An 18,666-nucleotide genomic window follows, 5' to 3' on the forward strand; every position below is an offset into this window, starting at 1 on the left:
GGCCCTTAACCCCCAATTGCTCCAGGGGCGCCGTACAATGGCAGACCCTGCGCTCTGACCCCAAGCTTCTCTCCCTGTCTGTGTGTCTGTGTCTCCATGGAGAAAAGCTGGGGTATGCGAAAAGACAAATTCCTAATGCAAGAAATTGTATAGGGCTAATAAAGAAACATAATTATTATTATTATTATCTTACTAATATGTTGGCACAGCGGTGAGAACTGCCGTCTCACACTGCTGGGGTCCTAGGTTCAATTCTTGGGGTGCTATCTGCATGGAGTTTGTACTGTATATTCTCATAGGTACATAGGCAGACTTGAAGCCTTCAGAAGATTCATATATATATATGACGCTATATGTGTTTCTGTACAGTCACACAAACACACAAAGATCTAACAAACACTGGCAAGAAATCAGATTGAATCACGTTGCCTCAGGAAAAACCTTCATTATGGTTCTGTATTTCCCCAGAAGGCGACGACTGTCAAGATGGTTTGAGCTGCACTGCAGGCCAGCAGTTACGTAAAAGAGCAGGGTCCAGGCAGGGCAAGCTGGGATTTTGTGAGGGAGAAGAGCACTTACATTGGGCACCCATGAGGGTCCTCTCGGGTTATCACTCCTTCTTTCTCCATCAGCATCTGCCGGAACGTGCCCACCTTCTGCCTGATCTCTTCTTCAGAGTACCTGACACAGCCGAGGAGAGAAACAGTCATTTAAATACAGCAATCCATTCCAGTAATCCAGGAAAACAGCCACTTAAATACAGTGATCCATTCGAGTTGCATGATCCATTGGCTGCTTGACCCCTTTAGAATCATGCAGTCGATGTGTCCCCAATTAAGGATTAGAATCCCCCATTTTAAACATAAAATCACATTGAGCTCTATACTGTAGCTATATTAATATAAAACGCTACTATTAAATGTAAAATATTTACAGCACTCTAAATAAGTGGGACAGCAAATTCACTGTGTGCCATTTGACATGACAGATCTGATTTAAGACATTACTGCATCTGACTTGCGGTGAAATTAATAAAGATTTAGACAGTGGCATCCTTTTTAACCTTACATGTACTTGCAGAAACATACACAATTTCCTGGCAACATTTCTATTAGCCTTGCTTAAGACACAAAACTTAATTGTGTACTATAAAAAGTCTTGGCCCTGAAAGCACCAGAAAAATGAACTGCAAAATGTTTAAATGTTATGAATAAATCATAATACATTGTAAAAAGTCAAATTTGTAATGTTTCACAAACAGCATGTAGCTATGCCCTCTCTGATTTTATGGTTAAACACTTTCAACAAAATCATGAAATCCAGCATGACATTATCTTGAACTTTAATAAAATGTCAATTTCAATAAGTAACAAAGGGAGGTTTTATAATTAAGGTATCGGCCTAAATCCGTTATAAAGTAGCTGGACATTTTTCCTGTATTGATATGCTGTCAAAGTAACACTTAATACCTTTGAATAACTGGGCCAATTAACGTAGGCTGCTTTTATGCTTTTCTCACTGAAAATTGTTGTGGTGTGTGAACTGTAAATATGTTCTGTGTTCTTCAATTTAAAACTTTGTGTTCTAAATCTATCATTTTAAAAACGGAGAAGGAAAGTCAGGTTTTAAGTGGGTGTTGCCCATAAGCTTTTTTAGAAGATATTTTCCATTTGTTGGATTAATTTGCATATTTTTTCTGCTGGTGATAGAACAGCACTAGTGCTTTATGTCAGGTGCCTGCATTTTCCATATTCAACCCAGAATGTAAAGGCAAACTACAAATAACTCTCTACAAGAATAAAAAACACTTTGGATAATTGTGACAAATGTTATCAATGTTCTTCTGTGTTAAATAGTATGTATCCTTAAATTGAGTACTTTACAGATCTGAACAGCACCACCAAATTAGTTCTACTGGTACAATCAGAAGCACATGAACAATGGGTACATCAAGTCCTTAACCAGTGCTAAAAGTGGAATAACACACCTCAATATTTGTGTAAATGTACAGTATAGTAGGTAGCAAATGGAATTTTGGTGCTCTATCGGAACAGAAATCATTTCCTATTATTTAAATCTTTCTTGTTCATTCCAAAATGCTATTTCTGTTGCCTTCAAATTGGGAAGCTATCCAGTCTGACATATTTAAATTATTAACTGGCTTCTATGGCTGAAAGACAAACCCAATTCATACACACACTCGCACACACACTTGACATCACGCTTGCTACACCGAGAGATTTATTTAGCTGGAAGGCAGCATCTGAACCACAGGGACATCGTTTGGGAAGAAAGATACAGTAGCTCACACTCAAGCGTCACCAGAATAAGAGACTGTATGAAGACACACTACAGATAATTAACTACTAACACATGGAAAATATTACACAGGGCAGACTGGTACATGCTGACAGACTAATATTATCATTTTGAATTTCCTTTTAACAAGATAAATTGACATCTGCCTGAATGTTCAATCATGCATGTGCTTGAGGAGCTTTGAGTATTTGCTGACGGAATCTCCATGACACCCTACTGCAGGAACCGGTGTGCAGCAGAGAACAAAGCGCTAACGATTCTGCACTAAAACTGCAATGTCATCAAACTGAAAAGATACAGAGACTTTTTGATGCTTTATGAAAAGAAAACTGCAAACGCATCTTTTACGTCTAAGCGAAGTGAAGTGTGAACGACAGTGATTGAATTCACTTCAAGTTATATGTGTCCCTTGTGTAACAAGCATGCACAGCCCACCCTATCAACACGCAACCTGTGCACATGTTGCATTACGGATTACTTTATTAAATGTACTACTGTAACAAACGTGAAACCAAGCAAGTTAGAATCAAAAAAGTTTGCAATGGACTGGTATTCCATTGCGTGCCAGGATAGTCTCTAGCTTCCCCAACACACTGGATTGGTTGAAGTGGATAGAATGGATGGCTATTCATGGGATTTGCCAGGTGTGGGAAAGCAGATTAAGACGCATTTAAGACAAATGTCCCTGCTTCTTCCTGAATTCAAATAAACTAGTGCTGTTGGTCCAGGGTGTACTGACCAAATTGATTTCTTGCAAAAACGCATTTAGCATACTGTATTTTCACCTCTAAAGCTAATCTTTGAAATAAAACAAGAAAACAAAAAATAAAGCATGGAATGAGAACAAAACTGAAGACTCTCACACTGGAAAAAGTCAAAGCTAATTTAACACAAATCAATACATCAGGCTAAATGCATCGTTTCAAAATGGCAGGCTGCTGAACAATAAATTCCAGAATGGCGCCTTTGTCACATTGAATAACGAACAGGAGCAATTAAAATTTCTTATCAGCTACTGCTGTTGCAACCAATTTACTGCAAATTAAGCCTCAACTAACAGTTCCTCAAGGTTTCAATCTGTCAAAAATAAATTAATGTACCAATAATGTTTCAAGGCATCATACAACTTCATTTGACATCAGTATGTTGAAATGGAACAATGAACTTGTTAACACAACAGACGAACACTTATTATTGACATTTTCTTACACAGCATTAAAAAGTGCCTGATGTGTGGAGAGAAAAAGAAAATCATCTGAAAAGCAACTGAATAAAATCCAGTTAGACTTTGTTTCCAGTTGTAAGAATGCTAGAAAATGTTAAAGAAGGACAGTTCCATGTAAAAATTAACAGCAAAATCACTTTTGCTGACAAAAATGTCTATATGTTCTCTGATACTTTACAAAACATCTCCTCTTGGCCTCTTTATGTCTCATGTCTCTTTGTGTTCATGGTCTGCCCAGGACTTGTTACTCCTACATGGGCTGTAAGGGCTCAGCATACTGTACAGCTTTCAGGCATATTCACTCACACAAAGTGGGAAGAGCTGCTTGACCTTCGTGCTTTTACCCTGTTAGACCGATAAGGGGTATTCTCTTTGCAAAACCTGTCCACGCTATGAGAAACATCTTGAAATGCTAATGGGAAGTCCTTGGTTGAGGTCAGAAGTCTGTTAACTGTGAAGGTGGAGGTTATTCATTTTAAACACTGCATCGGCCAAGCAAGATGGAGTGATTCATTCGAAAATGTAAATTCATGTCATGAAAAGGAGGGATTTTCAAGGGATGTTCTAAATAGAGCACCTCCGTTTTCAGCATATTTAGACCCGATGGTAGACATTTTGTCCTGAAAACAATTCATAAACCCATTATGTATTTCTGTTGCTGCTTACTTATCATGAGCAGAGACAGTGGGAAGCTGAGAAACTCCGATCTTAAATATGTCCTGCATCATGTTGTTCACTGCCAATCCATTTGCAGTGTTATGCATTTCTGGCATTGCATAAAGCAGCCCTAAGATGACTGTTGTCATTTCCAGGCTTCACAGAACACAGTTAATCTTTTCAATTTCCATTTGTGTTCAAGCTGGATACCTGCGTGCTTTGCCTTGAATGTCTCCTGTTGAAGCCTTTACAAGAAACAAATTCCGTGGGAAACATTCATTAGCATAACGAACTATTCAAGCAGAACCAACACTGCAGATTTCACATCCAGTACCTCCGTGCGGCAGGTACAGAATAAAATAAGTAGAGAAAATGTAAACAGCTTGCGTACTACAAAATTCTCACCATCGCTGGTGTTCCTAGAAGAAACAAGGTGCTAATTGGAAGGTGTTAATGGGAAAATGCACCCTGAGATCGCATCACTTGACACAGTTTGGATTTCTGGGAGTGTATACTTTTTCATTAAAACTCTGACCTTGTGCAGTGAACAAAAGTTATTACAGATGAAATCTTCATTAATGTATGGAGATCAGTTGGAATGGCCCATGCAAAAAGGATAGTGACTTCAGTGTACCGGCACTAAATAGATTCTGATTGGACAAGATCATTAACCTTGTTTGTTTCTATATAGGTTATAGCTGGGACTTCATGTGATGAGGCCTTGATAATACATTTAAACTGGGACCACAAAGGCCTGATATCCACAGTTTCATAAAAGAGTGCTTTCTGCTGCTGCTCTGCTTGTCCCAGAAGCGACTAGAGACTCAGAGGAGGCGATACAAAAAAAGACACACAAGACTTTTCTGGCAGCATCGCAGGTCTCTGGGGGTTTTTGGTGATCCCTCCCTCATGATGAAGGCTGCAGAAACAGAGGAAAGGAGGAGGGGAAGCAAGGCATGCAGGCTCTGGCAGGATAAACTCATTTCGGGAGGAAAACGAAAGGACAGTCCCATACAGAACAAAACAAAAATCACTGTCTGTACAAGAACAGGGGAAACAAATTGCCAGAATTTCATTACAACTGTCCAACTGCAATCTCCCTCTGGAGAGATTGTTTTGCAGTGAGAAAATAACCCCATTTAGTATTCCGATCATAAAAGACTGATGTTAGAAAACCGCCTCTGTACTAATACCAACGGCACATTCTCAAAGGCTGATTACGGCTTTCTGTTCCTTTTTTATTTCCCTACTGCAAAACAGCAGCTAAAATTTCAGGTGCTGAAAGCAGAGCAGAGCCCCTGGAGCAGGAGCACATGATGGAAGTCAGTGCTTATTTGGTTTGTTTTGTCTGGTTCTGAATCAGCTATTGGTGAAAATGTTTCACCTGCTATTTGTCTGTTAAATAAACTGCTGCAATAGAGTGGGCAGGGACATCTACTGTAGCGCAACAACAAGTCCCATTTATTCGCTTATTTTTTTAAACTTGTGAACTAGTTTCCAATCATCTGGATGCAAAAGGATTTAACTAGATGTAGGCTATGTTTTTTCATGTGCATAAATGTGATGTCGGCTTTTGTCTAGACCTAATTAGATAATTAGTGAATCTCAGGAGCCTGGTTATGTACTGTTCTCTTTGTTATTGCACTGGATCTCTACATTTTGATCATAAGCTTGAGCGAAGGACATTTGTTCTGTCTGGCTTCTTGTGCAACAGCTACAGACAGCTTCTTTGAGAGAGCTCGGGAAGGAGCTGTCCAGGGAGCCAATCTAAACTTGTGGTGCTGAAAAGTACCCAGGCTGCAATGCTCAGTGTCATTTTATTCTGGCTTGCCTTTAGATTTTCCCTGGTTGGCTATGAAGACAATTAGGCCAGCTGGGAATACATAAAACAGTAAAACCATTCTTGAGGGCTTAATTGTTAACTCCTAACAGGCATGCTACCTGGAATATTCATATTGCTTCTGAGGAGAAAATGTGCAGCACTTGTGCTTTGTTGGAATCCCAACACACAGACAGTAGCCTGTTGACATACTATAAGTAGGATGTAAGTACACATGGATTTAGGACTGGGGACTTCACAGAGAGAGGTTTTGGGTTTTATGAAAGAGACTAAATGCAAAGAGGGATTAAATTACCTAATTTATGCAATATCTACTGCTCATGAAATTTGATCCCAGAACAACATTACTCTGAAAAAAGGAAAATAGGAGCTATTTAAGAACATACATGAACATAATATGAATATATACTGTATATCCAAACTTCGTTGGAGATTCTTTCCATATCTTTTACAAAATATATTATTATTTTTATATTTATTTTATTAAATCGTGAGTGCCTAGGCTTCTAACTACTCATCGTTATGTTTGCTAGCCCTACATTACATGCCCAGAAAAAGTGCTCAGAAAATCCTGTCAGTGCATTTTCCTGCATTTGTATTCTCTGGTGATTGGTTTTTCACCGCTTTAAGCTGATTACGCATTCTGTAGCAATGGAATGGTCCGACTGTGAGAACATGCTCACCAGAGCTTGTAATGTGCTGGGCTCCTAACAACACAATCCTGTATTTTCAGATACCAAGCCTCTACGCTGCCAATGTTTGGAATTATAACACGCAGAAAAAACTAGAAACATTGGGTTAGAGGATGCACCCAGTTAAAAATGCTCACAGATATGGGATATGTCAATAACCTAGAATAGGATTCACCAGGAGTTTCATTTGGTCAAAGAAAAAGCACTTTACTGATATTTACGCTTCCATCTTTGGTCACTATCATCGGCAGGAAATGCTTTATATATACTGTACCAAAGCTGTTAATTTAAAAGACTTGGGTCATACTTTATTTGAGTGCAGCCTTATAAAATCAGCATACCAACTTCATAAACATCACACATGGTGCTATAACAATGGTTTTACTTGCTTATGGCTATTATTCCAAAACACATAACTGGTATTTACAGTATGTATTCACAACAGTACATAACATTTGTCACAGAAAAGGTCACAACATACTGTATACGAGGTTCAGGATGAGAACTGTGGTGTGGAATTTAATTTAGGATTATAATCATCATGAAGATTTCTGTGAACAATCTCTGGGGAAATATTGTGGAGAAATATTTCTGCAGGATTATGAATGTTATTATAGCATGGTTACATCCTGTAGCCTTTCTGTTAAGATTCTGTGCTGGCATCATTAGGATTAAGTAAGACTGAATTCAAATACTGAAGAGTAAATGACCAGCACATAAAATGAACAATCTTTAATTTATCCAAAACGGAGCAACACATCTGATTTGCTTTGCTGACAAGGGGAAAAAGAGAATTAAAAAATCACTTTTGTGGATTAAGTCAGGACAACGAGCTGGAGAACTGGTGATTTAGCTAACCACTGAGTAAGCATTATCGAAGCTCAGTCAGAAAAGCAGATTGAGCACCCTTTACTTATCCCTGGAAGACTGCCTGAGAGCCTTAATAAGCAGACGGAACCTGATCATATCTTTACCTGCAAAGGACTGTCCCCAAAAGCACTGCCTCATAGCAATGACAAATCAACTGAATTAAACAGACTGAGTTAATAAGGCAATGCTGAATGGAGCAAAAGACAGAGCTAGTGCAGTGTCTGACAAATCAAGAACCTCTATTCTGTATTAGGAGGCCTAGTACTAGAAATCTCTTAAAACCTTAGAAAACATTTTCAAAAATGCATGCTGATGGACTTGTGTTACTGCAAATGTTCACTAAACTTACGCTTAGTAAATCCAGAAAGAAGAGGACTGTGCTAATTGATTATATACAGTTCACACAAGACATTAGGTAGCTTATCTGAAACTATTAAAAAAACATGTAGCAAAATAAGTGAAAAAAGGGGTGTCCAATCTTAGTTCTAGAGGGCTCATGTGTCTGCGGATTTTCCTTCTAACTCAGCTCTTAATGAGCTAAATGAGTCAGTTCTGGTCTTTACTGGAGCAATATAACAGCGTCTTCCAGCTCTTTAAGTGTTCCTACTTAAAAGAAATCTTGAAGACAGACTCCAAGACCACGACTGGAAAGCCCTGAATAAAAACATCTTTAAAAAACACTTAGGATCACAACATAGGTTGTTTTTCAAGGAGCCCAGATTATATGTAGTACAGACTGCTACAATCCCACTTCCTGAAAAAAACTATTTAGTGTTATATTATTCTTCAATTCATAATGAAAGAATATAAGCACTACCATATCCAATAAGTTTCTTGTTTTTTTTTATGACCCCATATTATCCTCCAACACCAAGGCCGGTGCATACTAAACGCGACTGCTGACATTAATTCCAGCAAATGAATGCATTTTACAGTATGTGCATTTCTTGAGGCTGATCTTTTCAGTGGGCAAAATCAATCTAAAGGAATATTATCCAGATGGATTAAGCATGTCACATGACCTAATGTAGATCAGCATAAGTCATCTATTCTGAAAGATCCAAAGCACACATCCAAAGCACAAAAAAACATAACTAATATGGGAGAAAAATGGACAAGTCATGAGGACATACTGTACTGTAAGCACTCAAACCTTTTGGTGTGGGAAACCTACTGTACATTAATTTAGGTGAGTAAATTATCTTAAGGAGCCATACAATCAGTGCTTCGCATGATCACAATAAATACACCTATTTATGTAAGGTCCCTCAGTAAGGTAGTGATTCAACCATGAACCACCATGAACCACTGAGCTTTCAAAACAACTCAGAGATAAGGATGTATCAAGGCTCAAATGTGTACAAAACACTTTAAAGACCCTTAAAAATCTTTTTGAGCAAGTTAAAAAGTGATTAGTGTCCAGGTAAGTGGGAAACTAGTGAGTGAGGCCACTTATATATACTGTATAATACAAATATTATATGAAGCGGTGGTCATCATACTGTAGGTCTCCGGCAAGCATAGTTATTTATTCCGGATATCCGTACAATTAGCAATGCCTTGTAAAGCAAACATGTCTTAGCTTTTGAATTAGATTAAACACCAGATGGCTTCTGGTAAATATAGCTTTGCTGTAATTTTTCATGTATTAGACTTGTTGTACAATGCAGGACTGATCTGGAATTGCTGAAGTGATCATATCTAATGTGTAACTGCAGGGTATCCAAGGCCTTGTTCATTAGTAACAGAAGACAACACTTCAGAGAAACTGCTGTTGAGGGTTGATTTATGAGGTTTTATTGATTTAAAAGAAATATTTTATGTTCTCAGTTAAGCAATGAAGAGACTATACATATTGTTCAACCTCAGTAACCTTGTACAAAAGCTCCAGATGCCAAGCTGGTGAGAATTTGTTTTAACTAGAGTGATACATCTGTCATTGTTCTGTTTGGCCAAATACCAATGACTATGATTAATTCAAACCAAGTCATATTACTGTAAGAAAACACATCTATTTTTCTTTTAAAATCATCAGATTCAAGAATCAACATTTTCACTATATCCTATGGCTTGAAATTGAGGTACAATGTATCTTTCAAGTAAAGAAAGCAAGACCTTATTATGCATTATTTCAGACAGCACATCTATGTTTTGTGTTATTTACTGCACCTAGAAATGTACAGTACCTACAAAAATGGATGGAATCTGTTTTTTAAGCTAAGCAATCACACATTATTTCATCTTCTGAACTATTACTGTACATTTCTAAAGCAGTGCCCTTTGAATTCACATTTAGAGCTGTTTCTTAGAGGCAGGCAATTGCTGGATGTATTATTACAAAAATAATACATTTTTTGTAAATACTAATTGAAAACTGATAAAAGGTTCTCATCACTGACCAATTAATGTGCCTGCTGGCTGACACCGAAATGACACCAGCAGACATGAGAAGCAATCAAACGCAGATATTAAAAACAGAAAATCCCTCTGGAAGCAGGTAGAAATGTCATTACTCAGTTAAAAAGGGACTTTGATCTTTGACTTTTAGATCGCTTTCCTGGTAACAACTTTTATTGATTTCCTGCACGCAATTTCCTACACTCTGACTCAATCTGTTCACACAGAGAAAACTTGTGCTCAAGTTTTAATGAGCAACAGCAACAACACAGGTTAGCAGTTGCAACTGACAAGTACATAGTGAATGTTTTTTATTCCCCACCTGTGAGACCTGCAGATGTGAAATTGTTTTTATCTCTCAACTTACTCAATAACAGCATTTCTCCAAAACCCATCATGAAGTAGAGTTATTGCTGGGCTAGCTGAACACCAGTTGTGCAGTACCTGAAGTTTTTTACCAGCATCACACATCCTTGATATACTGTACTGTATGCCAAACGGAGGGGATTGTGACGGACCATGTTTTCAAATCGGATTTTTGCCAGTGACTCTTCCGGGGAAAATGCCAACCCAGAGCAGAAGATGAGCCCCTGCAACAAGGAGATGGTGGACGTGATGATTGTCCACAGTTAGGTGTTCCCTGAGGTAGTACAGAATCGACTGAGCAAACTGCCTGACAGCACATCCTACAGGGTATGTGCCAGAGTCAATATCTGTCTTCCAGCATCTGTTTTTCTTTACATCAACCCAGTGGTGTGGTAGTGAGTGGGTCTGAATAGCAATTGTCAGCTCTACACTGCAATTAAAACGGGAGCTGAGCCTTGAAGAAAAGGCATCCAAAGAACATCCTACAGTAACTCAAGAAAAAAGCGTAATGGCATCCATGTAACTCACAAGTGAGATTACTTGTACCCTGCAAAGTGTTACTTGAAGTGAACACACAGTACCACAATATGAAGTTTCACATAACCTCTACCCAACTAATAGCAAATTAAGACTGAAGGTGTAAGGCCTCTTGAGTTTCATATTGGTCATCTCTCCAGATAAGGAAGGAAGATAGACATTTACGTCAGCTCAAATACTTTATATTCTAGTGCTACCGATCTAGAGATATTCATCAACATAAACTTCAAAAACAAAGAATAAAGAGGCAAAGAACCAAAATAACCACTTCGGCAAGAAAACAAAGCACTGTGCACCACAGACAGCTGTACTGCTTACTTGCATTTACATTTGAAATTTTATGTTCAAAAACTGTGCTAAAGATATTCATTCCATTCTTCAAACATTAAAAGAAGACAAAATGTCAGATAAAGCATCCCTGTTCATTTCCAAGTTTGTTTATTGATATATTGAAAGGATTATATGGGATGAACTGTTCTCCCCTGTTTGCATTGATTTCCATTGCAATAGATGTTGAGAACTCTCTAAGCAGCCAAAGGAACTAATTTGTGTTCCATGAGCTACAGGATAAGACTGGAATCCTGGGAGATGCCAAAGCTTTAAAAACATCTTGTCATTCACATGGGTCTCTGGAGAACATTGGGTATTAGTGTGGGTTGCTACTTCAATAAATACATAGAATATTCTTCAGTGCAAATCATTGAGAAAGGATCTGGGAGTAAACCCATCTCTAAATCTTGTCTTTGAAGTTTGGCCTCCTCTATGGCTAGTAAACACAGACATTTTCCTTTTTTGTAACCACCATTAATAAAAGCAAGACACCACTTTAATAACCTATGTTATTCTTAAAGTAAAAAAACTTTGAGATATGAGGAATTGGGCTATCTGATATCAGATACGAATTTCTTTAACCAAAGTGCAGGTAAAAACATGTTCATCAATAAATATATATTTACCCCATACACCATCTCAAAGAACTTCACAAAAAAAAGAGCAATAGTTCCTGAGCCTGTCAAAGAAATCACAACAAATCACACAACAGCTGGTTACACTCTCAAAAAAATTCCATGCAATCTCATTACAGTTGGTCAACCTCTAAAAGAGGTCCCAAGGAATTGTGCTTCAGTTAGTCATCCTTGCAAAGAAATCCCAAGGAACTGCACTGTGGCCAACCTCTCAAAGAAACACTCTACAGCTGGTAGACTTTCAAAGAAATTGTGAAGAATCATGGTATAATAGTAAAAGAACAATAGAAGTGTAATAGGAGAAGATAAGTTATCCTCAGTTTCCAAATTACGTGAAGGTGAGAAACCATAAAGTTTTACTTGTCAGTTTTTTAAAAAGAGGTAATGTTGGTGGATGGGTACAAACATGGGTCCTTTCACACTCTACAGGAAGAAATGTACTATTCTTACTTTCTTACTCTATCATTTTTCACAGCGTGCTGCCTATGTAGCATGAATACCAAGGTTTTCCATATTAAAACAGAGATTCCTCCAGGCATGAAGGGTTTTGCCCATAAGGCTGCTGTTGACAGGCTGGATGCTATATAACCATAGTGCACAGCAGAGGAAAGACTGTGTCACTTATTTGGCAGAGAGAGGCAGAAAACATGCATATTAATCTTCCGACTCCCCCGTTCCGTTATGAAGGCGTCCGCCACATGAAGCAGCTGTGTCCACGATTAGAAAAACCGCCCAGCCATCGTGGGGCGGGACTGTGACGGATCGGCTGTCAGTGTGGCGTCAGACATGCGGCCCAGTCTAGACCTCTCGTCTTCTCCTGCAGATCCGCTTTGTTTTCTTTTTTTTTTTAAAAGAGGGCAAGTAATCAGTCACCAGATCACTGGGATGCAGGAATTGCAGCTATGATGACCTCCAAAACACAACGTACTGTAAGAGGTGACAATGAAAACCCTAGAACTTGAAACACGGAAACCTGGAACAAAAGAAAATGTTTTCTTTCTTTCTGATATCCCAGCAAAAATGCACAGTAGGTAGAAGTATGCTACTTTCCCACCACTTGATTGGAATTAAATGAGAGAACATGGAAGCTGGTGAGCATGGTTGCACAGTGATTGATTGCTGCCTTGCTGCACTGGGGACCTGGGTTCAATTCCAGACCTGGGGTGCTTTCTGCATGGAGTTTGTATGATCTCCTCATATTCGTGTGGGTTTTTCTGGATGGTCTGGTTTCCTTCCACAGTACAAAGACATAAGGGTAGGGTAATTGGCTTCTGAGAAAATTCGCCCTCTTGTCTTGTTGATGTTTGCCCTGCAACGGACAGTCATCCCATCCAGGGTGTACCCCATCTTGCACCCAGATAAGATCCAGCTCCCCCATGACCCTGAATTGGATGAAGTGTTCAGAAAATGGATGCAGGAACTGATGTTCAACCTGCCAAACTTCCACAGCGAAAACAGACAATGGGTGAGACTGGTATCGTACTGGTACAATGAAGCTCGGTACTTGGTTCCCAGGAGCCCATGGACCGAATTCACAAAAACAGCAAGTATACACACAGAAAGGGGCAAAGAAGGAAAGTGCAAATGTTATGTGAAGCTGTTTAGTCCTCAGATTCCACATTTGCATTTAAATAGAATATTCAGCAGCTCAAAGAAGTCAATCTACAACAGATTGCGACATTCATTTCATCCTCCCATCCTGAAATTGTTCTGAGGAAAACATTTAGCAATGTGATACTAAAAAAAAATGAACTGTTTTGGAGGGAAACAAATAAATAGTTAAACTGTGGCTCTATACTAGTTAAATACATTTAAATGAATTCTTAATTCTGATGTAGGCAACCATAGCCTTTTCTCTATACAGTGTATGTTTCAGAGAACAAATAGCAGAGTATATTTGAAAATAAAAGATAAAGAGCACACTGAAACCATCCGATATTCCTTATGTTGCACAGAATAGAGGAAAACCAACTTTCAATCGACTCCCTGCCTACACGAAGCCTACACATTGTGTGTGTGGGTGTCATGTCAAATATTTGTTTCTTTTAATAGAACACTTTCATTTCACCAAAGCACAACATAATCTACTTATGCACTCTGCTAGGGCTGGCCGGGAAAGAGGACATGTCTATTATCCCAGCCTCTCCGAAATGGCTTCTTGACTTCAGAACAATCTTCCTGCTGCTCTCTTCCTGTTAGCCAACACGGCCAGGGCTGGCAGAGAGTGCCCATGAGGTCTGTCCAATCAGTGACCATTCACAGAGCTGTTTCATTTAGAGCTCGTCTCTCGCAAACCATACCTTGCTAAAGAAATGACAACCTCTTTCAACAACCATAGAAAAGAACACTTCACAAATGCAAGGCTATTCAGTAATATTGCAGTTTAATTTAAATTGCATTTTTTTTTTAGGTTTAACATCTTTAGGTTTTATCTGGAATGTCCTTCTTTGTGGCATAAAAATCTCATTTCATAGGCCAAATTGTGAGAAGAAGAGGACTGCTGCAAAAATAATTAAATATGTAAATAAGGAAATCAAGAGCTTTTTATGACAAGCTATTCATAACAAATCTTTTTTATGACAACATGGTTAAATTGTCTGAATGAATTCCCAATCCTGTTCAAGTACAAATACAGTATTCTACTTGTTTCATTCCACAACTCCCTCAACTGACTTAATAATTCAAACTGTTTCAGCTCTTAAATATTTTGAAGGTCACCTTTTAATAACTGCAATCCATAAGTAAAATAAAAACTCCCCACCTTTGGAGCTGAAACTTTTGAGAAAGTGCCAATGTTCAGGTCAAGCAACGTGCTAGTTCAGCTGAGGCTGCAATTACGTAATTAAGCTCAGCTGGAATGAAAACCAGCAGCTGTGTGTGGTCCTCCAGGACCAGGACTGGGAACTGAACATGCAGGTAGTTAGCCTTGGATAAACACCTCTCACAATTACTAATGGGCTGGCGTTGCAAAGCCTGTGGTCTAATTACACACCATTCCATTTCTATACACCTACTGGTCTGTATGGTGTCCATGCAAAACAAACAGCCATTGAATACTCGACAACATCTCTGCACACTGAAGGCTCTCTTCTGGTTCTAATTACTACTTGACTTTCTCTTTAATGGTACAGGTACATTTGGGCTGGGTTTTCTTTCCGTTATATTTTAATTTAGCTAAGGGCACAATATACTGCAGTGGAGAAAAGCTTCTTAAGGGTATTAAAAAGAAGGGAATACTGAGGCGGAGGTTTTATATTAATTCACTGTCATATGAAGCACTGACTAAACTAAGCAGCAAGAGGAATTCATTGTTGACCTTCCTACAGGGGATGAAATGGATACATTGTTTGACAGTGAACTTTTAGAAAGCATTATAGAGGTTCCTGTAGGAGAAAGCACTCTTCCATTTTGACCTACATACACGTGTCACAGGAGCTTGTTCCCTTTACTTTAAAGCCAGACAGCGCTGCATTCAAATGTACCTGCTCTGATATGTTACAAGGTTCATGAGAAGCAAAATCTTGCACCCACTGTCTTAACAGACAGTGCTCATATTTATTGCTTATCATCCTTCACTTTTTGGACCTATGTTATGAAAAACCAGCCTGTGGAGGATATATTTAATGGCTACAGTCTGAGTAACCAGGCGGTAAATCACAGAAGTGCCGGGCCTCAGAGAGCTAATGAGCAGATTCCTTTAATTGCCACTGTCTTTTAATTGGCTCCTAGGGTGAAGCTATCGAATGCAGTAGGCAATTAATTCCCATTTTCAACAGGAGGGCTGCAACTTGGCTCTCTCCCTAATGCCTCAGTAGCCCTCACTCTGGGCCATGTGTTAGTTATTAACTCCATTAAAATGAAAAGGCTCCAGCCATTTAATTTCATCTGATGCCTCTTCTTCACTCTTGGTTGTTTGCAGACCTCACAGTGGGATACTTCTAAAAACAACACTGCACAGCTACAGTAGCAAAAGTTGAAAAGTCATTTTGAGACGTGTCCTAATTTAACATGACTTTACCTATGCTTGATGAATGAGTATCTGTTTCTGTTTTCTTAAAATGCAATGCAGAGCCCACAAATTGAACTATTAGGCAAGGAATCATTAGTTTGCAATCACATTTTTCAGAAGATCCAAATGCTTTCCGAGTGTTGAGAAAGGAGTTTCTGTCAGCTGCTTTTATTTCAAGTGTAGAACATTTTCAAACTTTCTGTATTAAGTCTCACGGATTTACCAAATTTGAATACATTAATTTAAGTTTTCACAAGTCTATTGGCAAAGATAAGCTACTAGAAAAAGCAACCAAGCATCGATGGAGTACAGGTCATCCCACTGCTACATCTGAAAATCCTGAGTACCACAGTTTTGGCCACAGCTACCCAGTTTAGATGGAAATTAAAGTAAGGATCCCTTATAATCTAATCAGCAGCTGTGTTCTTCTTGTTCCATCGGGAAGCAATCCACACTTCCCAATTTGGCACCAATGCCAACTCAATTATTCTGTTTACGAGAGTTTTGACCCGACGCAAACACTGTACCCTGTGATCTCAACAGGCTGGCAAGCTTGCCCGGTTAAGGACTCTCTGCTCTCACAATGTCATATATTGAACACAGACAGTGATGCATGCAAGATATTCTTAAAAAGATCTGTTGCTACATTCGGAAAAAAGAATGTTGTCAGGCAGAATGTAGAAAGCTGACTCCAATTCCCTCTTCATCTAAAACCCCTGCAGTGTACTAAGGCTAGAGCAAAGATGCTTCTTAATTCCAGAGACCATGTTGCGGGAACACAGTCTGTCAGAAACACACTAAGTGAAAAATGTGGCTCCCGGAGATGAGGAACCTTCAAATAGTTTTTGCCTCAGCCATTTCCTCCAGATTCATAGTAGATTTATTAGCAGGAAGATTTATGACTTCTTACAGTTCTGACACCTGAAAAAGAGCCTTAAAAGCTGTCTGTCAATATACCATGTTTTATAAGACAGTCTAATACACAAAATCAGAAATTACTAGGGACATCAAGAAATAGGTCAAGGATATTACACACAGACAAATCTCTTTACTTTTGGCTTCTCGAAGTTCAATTAGATTTTCACTTATAATATGATGTGTCGTAGGACAGACTAATAGTAATGCTCAAAGCAAAAATGTAATGCAACTACGATACTAACTTTTAAACAGTGAGGTTTTAACCTTAAGAAACAACCTTAATGAATTGAAACAGAGTTACTGATAATTATTTTTTATTATTATTAAATGAGAGATGACTGATTTCTCATTTCTCAGTTCCAGCAAATTCTCTGCCTTTGCAATATTTAAAACTAATTGACTAATTAGGGAAAAGGGTAATGGGTAGATAGTATTTCTCTATGGAAAAGTAAAATAAAGAATTTAAAATATAGTATATTATGAAATAAAAATATTTGTATTTTTTATTATTTATACTTTATTAAGTATCTCCCTTTTTACTTTTGGGTAAGGACAACTATAAGGGTTGCATTAAATATGGTTCTCACAGGCTGCAGTTTTCGGATTTTTCTATATAACATCTCAGTAGTAGTAATTGATCTAATTATTTAGCCAACTGAAAACATTTCATCTGTCTCAGAAAGATGAAAGTTTCAGGTTATGATGGTTAAAATCGACAAAATCTAACCTTTGAGGGCAATTCTGCAAAAGATCCCTTTTGAATAAAACATTCCAACAACCCATCATCAATTAATGCCTGTATTTGACCCCAGTTTGGCTTTACATCCTTAAAGTTTTACATGGATCCTATCTAGACCATGCAAATGTTATTTTCTAGCTAAACCATTTCCTACAGAGCCAATGTGATCAAATCCGCACTGATCGCAGGTCTTTGGGATTATTACTGCCATTGGCTGCCTGACGTTCCAGAGCAGCGGAGGGCGAGGCCAGCTGAAGAAGGAAACCAGAGCTCACCCTTGCTCCTCCATCATCTCCTGCAGCTCCATGCATTTCAGCTCCACCCTCCTCTTGCGCTCGTGGTCGAGGATTTCGCGGTGAGCCTTCTTCGCCAGCACCGGCTCCGCTTTGCGGGCCTCCTCCTCCTCCGGTTTGGGCCAGGAGGCGGACGCGCCGGGCTGGGAGAACCCGTTGGCACTCTCCTGAGGAGAGGGCACCTTCGCCCCATCGTACATGGCCTCTTCCCGGGTCCCAGCACTCTGCGAAACAAAAGAGCGCGGCGTCAGCAACACGGCGGGCTGAAACCATTTTGGAATCGGGGAGCCTCTTGCAGTGCTTAGGGGGTGTCGCACTCTGGAAGAGGAACTTAATGTGTCCCCTTCTTTATGATTATCAAGGCAACATGGCTTTCAGGTTTAAATGTAGAGCACTGGCAACATGTCAAGATACTGTGATCTGCCCCTGTACCTACTTTAAATACACAGCTAGACAGGGGCAGAAGATGGGGTGAACCTGCAAACAGACATGGGGTGAACCTGCAAACTCTACAAAGAAGGATCATCATTCTGGAATTGAACCCAGGACCTAAGAGCCATGATAAGAGATGCCACCATATAAATGTTTCACATCTATTAAATAAATTACTGGCCAGCCTTTTCCTGTTGTTGTATATAAATGGATGGAAGTAGTATTAACTCATATGTTCACTTTCATGGGGTTATTTTACACTTTCACAGCTTAAATCAAAGGAACATTTTGTAATTTTCCTCCTAGATACAGCCTTATATAAAACAGTTTATGTATAATTGCTCGTTGGTCGTAAGAATTCTTTCATAGCTAAATGCTGGTCTTCTGGTTCACCCTGCTGGTCCAGG

General features: G+C 39.0%; 1 protein-coding gene across 2 annotated transcripts in view; it reads right to left on the reverse strand.

The window, feature by feature from the left end:
- The window catches only part of srrm3 (serine/arginine repetitive matrix 3), a 99,513-nt gene that overhangs the window by 36,711 nt on the left and 44,136 nt on the right, over nt 1-18,666 (reverse strand). For both annotated transcript variants that reach the window (XM_088616224.1, XM_088616225.1), the window contains exons 2-3: nt 17,810-18,051; nt 580-681 (exon numbers count right to left, since the gene is read on the reverse strand). In XM_088616224.1, coding sequence (XP_088472350.1) covers nt 580-681; nt 17,810-18,027 — 320 coding nt within the window. In that variant the 5' untranslated portion in view covers nt 18,028-18,051. The remainder of the gene's footprint in view (nt 1-579; nt 682-17,809; nt 18,052-18,666) is intronic.

The sequence above is a fragment of the Lepisosteus platostomus genome, chromosome 22 (assembly GCF_059453375.1).
Source record: "Lepisosteus platostomus isolate fLepPlt1 chromosome 22, fLepPlt1.hap1, whole genome shotgun sequence".
Taxonomy (NCBI): domain Eukaryota; kingdom Metazoa; phylum Chordata; class Actinopteri; order Semionotiformes; family Lepisosteidae; genus Lepisosteus; species Lepisosteus platostomus.